Here is a 10,786-nt window from a genome sequence, read left to right as displayed (position 1 = left end):
AGCTCATGGTTAGGCAGGAGTTTTGAAACTCGATGACCTTTAAGGTCCCTACCAACCCAAGTCATTCTATGATTCCATGGTTCTATGATTCTATTATTCTATGGGTAATAGCCTACCTCAGGTCGTGTTTGCAGTGATGGTTATGATTCACAGATTGTGGCTTAATTCTTTCTGTTTCTGAGACAATCTGTAACCCATGCAGCTCTGCTTTCTCCATTGACTCTCAGGATTTTACATGGTCACAGTGCATAATAAAAGATACAACAAAAAGGTAGTCATGCAGACAGGCAGAGCATCATATTTACTACCATTCTGGACCAAAAATGAAAGCAGAGAACACTGGGCAGTAGGTTTCAGGCATCACACAAAAGGGTTGCATGTTGTTCTGTAGGGCATCTGGGGAGGATTCTTGTTCTGGCAGAACCTCTAAAAACATAGGACCTCATGCCTTGCTGTGTGCAGAGGTGGCTCCCAGTCAGCAGTCTGGCTGATGGCCTCAGTTTCAAGCTGGGTAGCTTCTAGACTGCTAGACTGACACCTAAAATAGATGAATATGTGATTTACAGAAATGCGATAAATAGGAGCTGAAAAAGACTTGATAGTAAATATCCAGTTATTTTAGAATTTGAAAAAAAGAACAAGGTAGGGCTCAGGACCCTTGGCTATGTAGGGAAACAGGACTGACTGAGAAATGCATTTCCTTCTTGCTACAAGGAAGAATAGATTCTGATGTCAGCATGATTCAGTGCCGAATAAACCCTGAACTGCTGAGAACTAGTCTTGGAATAAAATAGAGAAATGAAATTCCAGGATCAAAATCTGTTCCCAGTACAAAATGATTCTTTCACCCCAGTGTGTGGGTAGCTTGTGGTGGAGCACTGTCTTGACTGTTCAACTCTGTGGTGACAGAGATCCTTCCATGCACTTCATGTAAGTTCATTTCATCCCTCCCCCAGCTCCACCTTCCTTTTAAGTAGTGATGGGCAAGAAGGATTAATGTAGTTCAATGATTTTAGGAGACAAATCTACCCCAAACCTGGAAAAAAAGGATGAAACCACAGGAAAAGACGGTAAGCTGGTGCCATGGCAGTCTCACAGAACACAAAAAAGAGGGAGAAGTGGATTCCAGGATGAGAAAGAAGAAAGATGCTTTGACTTCCTGCAGGATGGACTAAGTTGTTACAGGAACTAAATTGCCCTGGGAAGTTTAGCTTAAGTCCAACCTGAAACCTAACTTTCTGTCAGCAGCTGGAGAGTAGGTAAAGAGATGATTACAAAGGGTAAAGCCTGTGAGCTGAGGTATGGTAGAGCTGAATGACAAGTAGTAACTTACTCTGGTTGGTAGACAAGATATTTCTGTTCTTCTTTAATATCACAAAACCCAGAAGAAGTGCAGAAATGATCAGTACAACCACAGCTATAAGTGGGCCAAAGAAATTTATCTTTGCTTGCTCCATTTCTTTCTCATGTATCTCTGAATAAGAAAACAGAGAAGATACACACAGGAAAGATTTAATTTGGTGACAATTACTTTAAACACTCTATCCCAAAGTTACATGAATTAGAAGTTTAGGTTAAGGCCCTCAGCGTCCTTTGCTTTTACAGTGCTTTAATAGTGTCAGTAAATCACTATCCACATTGTTTTATTTTCACTTCCAATAACTAGTGAAACTACCTGGTCTTAATGGTCACTTCAACAGCAGTTAAAGCCAAGCACTCTTTCTGAGGTTTGGGTAACATGTGAAGGATCAGCAATTTAATTCATACAAGAGCCTACAAGGCAGCTACTGTGCTAATGCTGCTCTGTACTACCATGCAAGTTTGAAAAACCTGGAACATGTAACTACTTGGTATGTGTTGGAAATGATGGTCAAAGCCTAATGAAATGCTGTAAGGGATGTGAAAGTCGCAGGGAATTCAAAGGACTTCCCCTCTATTTCTGTTTTTTGTGTTTTTGAGGTTTTGGTTGGCAGGATTAGCAGCTGATACAGCTTCAGTTATTGCCAAACAAAGCTTATGTTTATGTGGAGTTTCTGTTTTCTTACTCATTATCACTGCTTGTCAGGTATCTATTTTCATAAAGCCAGGGAGCAGAGAAGAATTGAAGAGGGAAGAGGAGGATACAGCATTATGGCTAATACAGCCATTTCAACACTCATGAGCAATGTGCAGAGCTGAACAAATATAAGAAGATTTCTGGATTGTATTTTAATAGTATTTAAAAGTCATAGAGTGCAAAGACATTAGAGGCAGTTTGCCATATCTGACATTGATAACTTAACCCTTTAGCTAAATTTGTATTAAGGAAACTGCACTGTGGAACTTTTTCAGAACAAGTGGCAAATTTCTTCTACATCTGCAGTAGTAAGGTGCATGCTTATACTACCCTGGTAGGCTTTCCTGCAATGCTACCATTCCCTCTTGGCTTCTTTTTCCTGTTAATTGAAGCACAGCTCTCCATCTTCAGCATTGTCTAAAAGAGACATGCGCAAGCCAAATTAACTTATGACCAAAGTGGGAATTGTCTTTATTTTGATGTTCTTATGCCATAGCTTACAAACAAAAACATGTCAAAAGAAGTTTTCCTGGTCCAGAAGATAAATAAAATACTGCTTTAGTTTAAAGAAAGGATCAGCCATGTGGAACCTTGAGATAATCCGGCAGTAAAGTCATAATGGAACTCATGTCCCCAGCTTCTTCTTGCAAGAGGTGTCTGAAAAAAGACACAGTCTCAGAGAATAAAAATCCCCAAATAGTCATTTTGGAATGTTCACTTCATTCTGCCAAACATCACGAAAACCACCAGGAAGGCTTCTAATACTAGTCCAAGTTTCATGGTCTTTATGCTTAAACTCAGCACAGTCTATTTGGAAGTTTGTGAATTAAATATGGTCCAAGGGACTCTTCTGTTTAGCATTTTGCCTCTTTCTATGGAATGATTAAGAATAGCGGCTCAAGCACTTTAAACCAGCAAAAGACCTCTTTTTTACTATCAGGGTAGTCAAACTCTGGAACAGTTTGCTGAGAGAGGTTGTGGAGTCTTTATCCTGGGAGGCGTTTAAAATTCAACTGCGCTACCTATTGACCCTACTTTGAGCAGAGTGATTGAACTAGATCATCTCCAGATACATCTTCCAACCTCAACAGTTCTCTGATTCTGTGAAGGGACAACCTCTCCTAACAGCTGTCCCCTCCAGAGACTGGTTGCTGCCTGATCCAGACTCCTAGGTTGCTTTGTTGCTACTGCAGCATCTTCTGGGGAGGGCATCAGTAGGGCTGTGTTCTGCATTGTGTAGCAATTCCTTCTCTGTGCCCTCTCCTTGTTGTAAGGAGATTCCCCATGTGGAAAAGAGAGGAAGTTCAGTGGTGAACATGATGGAGAACATACAACCCTCGTAACCAACTTCTACTACTACCTTGAGTTTATTCTCTGCCTTGACCATGCTGCTGTCTGTGATCAGCTGTGCGGCAGTACATCCTGCTTCTACCCATGCAGAAATGGGAATGGGAGAATGGAGACTCACCTATGCCTAGTGGGACAGAGACAAGGCTTCCCAGCTTCTCCCTAAGGTGAAGCAAGCAGCTGATATTAGTGCGGCTCTTTGTAGGAACTGGGATATTCAGCTTGCTGGTAACGTTGTACAGCTTTGTCACAGCATCCTGTGAGACATCCATGTGAGCCGTAGTGCTGTGTGTTATGTTCTCGTGTGAAATCAGCCAAGTCATCTCCTTGGGCTCTGGGTAACCTCCACTGGAAGAACAGGAAAGATTCAAGTATCCGTTGGGCTTTAGTTCCCTGGAGTGCAGTTCTTCTATCTCAGGTTGACTATAGTTGGCTGAAATAGACCAAAAACAAAGCATCATTAGCCAGCCACACCACATTTGTGACAATCCCTGCCAGTTATTTAAGATTTACAGGCAGAAACAAATCTAAATAGTTTTCTTCAGGAAGACAATGGGCATTCCAAGAAGGGATTTTTTATGGCATTTTTTTGGTGTATATGTAGACTTGCTGATTCTTGTCTTCAGGGTGTTTCAAGGATGCAAGTCTGACCAGCCAGACAACGGGCCTCTGTCTCTCCCACCTCTCTAGGACTCATTAATAATGAAACCTGGCCTGGTTACAGATAAGGGCTTAAGCAGAAGATGGGAAGGGACCACGGTGCTCCCTACCTTTGGCCTCCTGAATGGGTAAGGGGAAAACCACAAATTTCTAACTGTGAAATGTAAAGAAAGAAATCATCTGAGAGAATTCAGATGGGATAAATTCAAAGCGAAGTGTTGTCTTAAGTAGAAATATCCTTAAGTATTGTAAGTAAACATTTTGCAGCATATAATTCATCATCACTTTGTAGTAGGGTTCCCTTAGCTTAGCTTTTTTAATGGAAATGACTATAGCATAAGGTTTTTTTATTTTGTGTCACTTGGGTACTTACCACAATCAATGAAAAACACACCTGTTGCTTTAAAAAGCCAAGTTTTCCAGGCAAGAAATAGTAAAACAGGATTGGGAAGAACTATTTAAACATAAAATATGAATGACAAATGGCCACTTTTAACCAATACTCTCTCTTAAATAATCTAGATATTCTCGACCAGGATTTGTTTGGTTAGAGGTTCATAGTAAAAATAGTTGACTATAATGGAAAAGGAGAAAGAGAGAATGTAGAAATAATAGTGACTACAAGTTGGCATACAGCAAGCTAAAAAAAAAACCCCGACAACTTCCCAAAAAAATCAGAAACAAATCCCAAGAAATAGATTGAAGATTTAATTGAAAATGCTTCATTATTTTAGGGCCAATAGGACTAAAGCAAATATGGAGAAATATTGGAGAAGGGAAAAAGGGTTCTTAGAAAAATATGAGTCTTAAGAGGGTCTCACTCTTCTGCACACACACTCAGTGTGCTGGATCCAGGATCTAATCCTTGCCCTAGAGAATTCTTAATATGGATGAATGAAGAAACATGATGTTGCTTTTATTTTCTCTATCCTAGCACACAATGAATAGGATTTAGCTTAGTCACTTAAATCCCCCCAAGAGAGTCCATGGATATGAATTCAAAATGGAAAAAACCCCCTTTTTTATACCCCAAAATTTAGTTAAGTTGTCCCTCTGGAAAGCTCAAGCTTCCTTTCTCCTCAAGGTCTGACTTGCTTAGCTGACTGCTGTCAGACTTCTGATCTGGAGTATTTATTCTCTCCTTGGTATTTTATAGGAATGGCAGGAATGTAATCCATGACTATGAAATTTGCCACAACATCCAAGTGATTTAAGGGCTTCAATTTTACTGACAGTGAGCAAGTGGAAATAGTGGCATATACCCTGCACTTCTCTTTTATAGCTTCTGGAACCTCAATTTACTGGAAAGTGATGTTGGCTGCATGCAGGGTGTGGGCTACATATATGAGTTTTGTGTTTGTTAACAGAAAAACACATTTCGGGAAGTCTTTTGTATATAAAACATCTTCCAAAAAAGCTTTGGTATTAGATTAAATACCTCAAGAGACAGCAGATCCATCAAGACTTTAATATTTTTCTCAATGGCTTAATCACTTTGCTTCTGTTCTATTTTCTTTAGTGACCATTTGCCTTACTTCCTTCCAGACACTGACTGTCACTGAATGAATTAATTAGCCTTCAAATTTTTTTTTTTTTTAATATCTAGTATTTTACATGTATTTCAGGTTCCCACGTTCTGGAAACAAAACTCTTCTCATTATTCTGTGTTGTGAGGTAATCAGATTGTTGTTTTAATGTTTCTAGTTGGACTGTGTTTTTTCCAGCCTTCGGATAACTCCACTAGAGCTTTTTCCACACTTTTCAGTTTTTCAACATCCCCTTTAAAATGAGCAACTGTAAGTCTCTCTTGTGACATCATTTCAGTCTCAACACTTTGAGCAGTGCATATTTTGAAACAGTTTCCCTAGTCTCAACTTCTTCCCTTATTGATCTATCTAGAGGAAGCACTGTAGACAAGCCACAACAGCAGATTTTCCAGTTAAGCTGCTTGTCCCCATGGTCCCTACCTTGCATTTTTAAGAGCCAAAGTTTTCCACTGTGAAACCTTTCCTTTTTTTCCGGAGAAGGATCTGAGTCCGTTGTTATTATATAAGTCATCGTGGCTGTATGAAATACATCTAAGCTACATGTACAATCCTAGAATCTCTTGAGTTGGAAGGCACTGACAAAAATCATCAAGTCCAACCCCTGGCCCCGCACAGGACACCCCAAGAGTCACACCATGTGCCGCAGAGTGTTGTCCAAATGCTTCTTGAACTCTGTCAGGCTTGGTGCTGTGACCACTTCCCTGGGGAACCTGTCAGCACCTGACCACCCACCCCCTGGGTAAAGAACCTTTTCCTGATATGCAGCCTAAACCTCCCCTGACACAGCTTCATGCTATCTATATATTGTACTAATGTAATACATAAAAATAATATGTTTAAATTGTATTCAATGGTACTGCAGTATTTCTGAATGGGCTCAGCCACCAAGTGATGTAGATAGCTTTGTGTGACAGCCCTGTCATTCCTGTACAGCACTCAGTCTTTCTTATGCCCATTTTAAGTGTGACATGCCAAACTACAAAAATCCCTCCATGTATGATATGAGATTCTAATTAAGAAGCAGCATGTAAGCACAGGTACATTTCAATATTTGTGTTTTTCATCTAATTATTTTGAAGGGTTGGGTTTTTTGGTTTTTTTTTGAATATAGTTTTATACTGTTCCTTCCTTTGGGAGTTTATTGAACACAGAGTAATTTGGAAGGAAGACACCAGCACATGGTTAAAATAGTCTTCCTAAGCTAAACCTTAAAAGGTGTAGGACACTTTTAGTCCTAAGTGTGAGACATCTGTAACATGTTGCTGAGATGTTGGCTAAGCTGATAACTGATTCAACTGTTTGAATTAACTGAGAGTTGATGCAACATATCTTCTTAAAATGGGGGCCTTCAGATTGAGTGCACATTATGAGTTTCTGAGTTCCAAAACTTCACTGAAAATGCTTTTCCAGTAGATCTTGGGAGAATCAAAATTAACAATCTAGGTTTTTTATCTGTGGATCAAGGAAACACTTGCTAGTAGTACAAAGCTAAATACGGTCAATTGTCCTGGTACTCTGTTTTTGGCTGCTGTCATGCTTGGCCTGTTCTCTTTTAAAGCAGTATGCTGAAGCCTGAAAACACCAGTGCAAGTTAGAAGCTGTTATTATTAATGACTAGCACTAGGACAGTGGAAGACAGAACACAGGCATATGGATAAAGGTAACTAACAGAATAGTTTAAAATAGAGAAACATTAGGATTATATATTAGGTATCACTAAAAAGATTAGAAAATGTGAAGAAAAGATTGGTGCTTCACTTCCATTTCCCTATTAAAAGATTTACTGCCTTTTGCTCTGATTACAGAAAATTCTTTGATGCAAAACATCAGGTTGAATCTCATCAATGTATGTATGCATTTTTTCTTCAGAGATATTTTCTGCCTTCCTTTAACTGAACATACAAATTTCTGCTCCTCCATGTGAGCTGATATTTTCTTTATTTTCCCTGTGATTTATATGATCATAAAACAGCTGGGTGTTTGCAGAGATCTTGCTATGTTTCAATTCTAATTTGCCACCAATGTTGATAACTACTGCTACTTTTGATAGAAGGTAGCTTGTCAGATGCAAACAGACAAGCTTATTTTCCAGAGTCCTAAAAGCCATAAAACTTGCAGGAGGCAAGTCTCTTATCCATCTTTAGAAATTCTGCTCCAGAGCAAGTACATTTTCAGGGGCTTGGAGACAGGAGCCATCTTTCTGGACTGAACAAAATCACAGCGAATCCCACAGACCAAATGGCGATTGGAAGAGATTACTTACCAATGATGTGCAGTGAGCACTCAGATTTGTGTATGACCTCTGTTGATTGTTCAGTTACTTTTTGCATAATAATACACTGATAGCGTCCCTCGTCCTCAACTCCTGCATTGAACAACTGCAAGGTCCATTTGCCCATGTCCAGCTTGGTGCGGTTTATATATTCAGGACTAAGGTTCTCATGCTTTTCTTGGCCATAATATACTTCGTGCACCACTTTATTAGTGTCTTTTTGCCAAAAAATTATTAAATTCTTTATGTCAATTTTCTGAGGGTTTGGAAAATAGCAGGATAGGTGTACGGTGTGATGGAGAAATGCCTTCACCGGATGCACACTGGCAGCAATACCTTAGACAGAGAGAGAGAAAGAGAAATTAAGATTTCCACCAGCTACAAAAGAACACCAAGTTGCACTCAGAGATCCAACACTTAGCAACAGTGGAAATAAAACCACCAGTATTTTGACACAAATTCTCCCACTAGGTATGACAGGACACATAGTTGTTCAAACTGACTTAGTCTTGTGGAGTTCAGGTCATAAAACTGTTTCTTGTTTTTCTTCCTATATTTTACTTTCCTACTTAGAAGGCCTACCACACAGAGATCATGAGCATCTATATTTTAGAAGACTTATCTGCAGGCCAAAGATACAAACAGTTCTTGTTTGCAGCATCCTGAGTGTAATGAGATTCTGCCACAAAAGAGATAGTTGTACAATTTCTGTTTAAAAAGTTGAGTTAATTCTCCTAAGAAAATAACACAGTATTAAAGTTTTGAAGAAACTGTACACACTGTGTGGTAAATGTGAGTGTCTAGGGAAAGCAGGACCAGAAGGTCAGAAGCAGGTGAACACTTTCAGTGTCAATGAAGAATTAATCTAAAGTTTAATGACAAATAAAATGTCAGATTTAACTGTTCTGTAATTAATCTAGAATTTAATGACAGAGTAAATGTCAGATTTAACTGTTCTCTTGCTGATCTTGTTAGCAGAAATGGTCAATAAACACAATTATGCCTTCATGCAAAGAAAGGATGAACTGCACTACACGAGGGATGATTTTTCTCCTGCTTTCACCCATGCATGTGTCCATTATTATGAGTGGTGGTCTGGGAGGTCTGTCTTTTCTTGGAATAAGAAGTGCAGCCCTCTGTCCCAGAAGATACAAACATCTTTGCTGTGTTCAAAAGGAGAAGATTTACAGTCTCTCTCCTGGTGCAAAGTTTTGACTGTTCTTCCAGAGCACCAGACTGCAAAATGATCTCTGCGGGTGCCTCAAACTCCAGTTGTCCCATAACAAACTGCCAGTTTTCAGTTTAGTACTGCTCTTCTCTATAATACACACAGGTGATACACACACATTTTAAAGACAGATTTAAATTGAGAATTTAAGAGCATCATAAAATAAGTGCAATATAAAGATATAAAGTTGAAGAGAGAAAGTACTTACTATATATATTTTATAGAGTCCCTGCACACAATTTAAATACATGTCACATGGGCTGTATGACCTTGATTGTGCAATGGAAGTGATTAATTACTACTAATGAATGAGCTTCTTAGTAGAAGCTCATGAGAAAGTATCACATAGCTGGACACAAACAATCAAAACGGTTTTAACAATTAAAAATGTGCCTTTTACCTGGGAGGAGTATCATAGCACAAAGGAAGAACATGCAGACCTCCATGACACTGTAAGAAGGAGGAAAGAAAGAAATATGTTAGAGGTTGAAAACACTCCAGTACTCCCAAAGAAGTGGTAAAACAAGAAGTTTTAGCGAGAGAGAGTATTGCGAAAGTTAATCTCACCTTTTTCCATAGACTGGTGCAAAGACTTCTACGTGTTTCCCAGCCTTTAGCAACCACAACTAGCATGCCATGGCAGATCTCTGGTTTACAGAGAAGTTGATGTGGTGCAAAATTACTGCGAACTGTGTATGCCATGGGAGGAACACAGAGTCTCTGGGGTCCAAAGGGCAAGACAAGTACCCAAAACGCCTAGAGCAGAGGAAAGAGGAATGGGGAGCATGCTTGGCCTGGCAGTGTGGGGAAGAAGATGGAGAATTGAAAGTAGAGGGGGAGGAGAGTGTGACGCAGAAGGAGGAGGTGGGGGAGACGGCTCAGTGATGTCAGCTACCAGAAGCAATGAAGTGTGTGACCTTCAGTTTTGTGACAGGAACCTATCCTTAACAACAGCAAAGGATAAGGTAGAAAGTCCTTTATGATTTAAAGAGCAGAGGCTAAACAGCACATAGTTAGTGGTCAAGAAAAATATAGTTTCTCTTCAGAAAACAACAAAAAAACCCCTATGTCTTCTCATAAGCAAAACACCTCTCTGGCTGCTTGGGTTCATGTGGTATAAGGGTCCATAGTCCTGGTAAGCAGCCAAACGTCATTCCTGTGCACCCTGAGAGCGGCACCTGCGTCTGACTGCTCTGCATTTACTGCTTTGCATTTAGCAGCACCTTTGTGGTTTTTGTGTGCCTTTTCCATATATTTAGGAGAAGCCTCTGTACCACCCTTGCCAAGGTCCTTTGCTCTCCTCCTTTAAACAGCTCCAAAGAAACCTCTTTTGCAGGAGCAGATGTTAGGCTCTCCAGCTCTCATACTTAAAACCAGTGAGATGCTGTCTGCTGTACTCACTGGTAGTACACTTTCCTGATGGATGGTTTCCCACTTTTTGTTATGTTTTATTTTAGGCTAGTACACTTGGGTCTTTACCTTTACCCCAGGTCTCTGGTCTCCTGTTTAATACAGAATTCCACTCAGTCCACTGACATGTTTTGTGAGTGTACTGTAATGTACAATAATATTTTTTCCAACTTCATCCTGCCTTCTCTTAGGAAAGGGGAGAAAGAAGTCCACGTGGCTTGGAGGATATAGATAATTTTCTTTTGATCCACCTGTCACAGCAGAAG

The 10,786-nt window shown here is 39.8% G+C and overlaps 1 protein-coding gene across 1 annotated transcript; it reads right to left on the bottom strand.

Annotated features, from left to right (window-relative positions):
• Positions 1-278: 278 nt before the first annotated feature.
• On the bottom strand, positions 279-9,912 carry CD86 (CD86 molecule). Its single transcript, XM_020584322.1, has 6 exons — positions 9,678-9,912; positions 9,511-9,560; positions 7,874-8,218; positions 3,525-3,836; positions 1,334-1,474; positions 279-538 (listed from the first exon to the last, which is right to left on the bottom strand). The coding sequence occupies exons 2-6, from the start codon at positions 9,554-9,556 to the stop codon at positions 519-521; spliced, it is 864 nt and encodes a 287-aa protein (XP_020439911.1). The 5' UTR covers positions 9,557-9,560; positions 9,678-9,912; the 3' UTR covers positions 279-518.
• Between the last annotated feature and the right edge of the window lie 874 nt (positions 9,913-10,786).

Source organism: Corvus cornix, chromosome 1 (genome assembly GCF_000738735.6).
Source record: "Corvus cornix cornix isolate S_Up_H32 chromosome 1, ASM73873v5, whole genome shotgun sequence".
Lineage (NCBI taxonomy): Eukaryota > Metazoa > Chordata > Aves > Passeriformes > Corvidae > Corvus > Corvus cornix.
Note: the sequence above shows the minus strand (reverse complement) of the source record. Positions and strands in the feature narration are given on the sequence as shown.

Coding starts and splice junctions, on each gene's coding strand:
- CD86 (XM_020584322.1), bottom strand. CDS start 9,556: ATGGAGGTCTGCATGTTCTTCCTTTGTGCTATGATACTCCTCCCAG. Junction 3,837..7,873: donor GTGCTCACTGCACATCATTG/GTAAGTAATCTC, acceptor GGTCTATTTCAG/CCAACTATAGTCAACCTGAG. Junction 1,475..3,524: donor CTCTGTCCCACTAGGCATAG/GTGAGTCTCCAT, acceptor TTTCTTATTCAG/AGATACATGAGAAAGAAATG.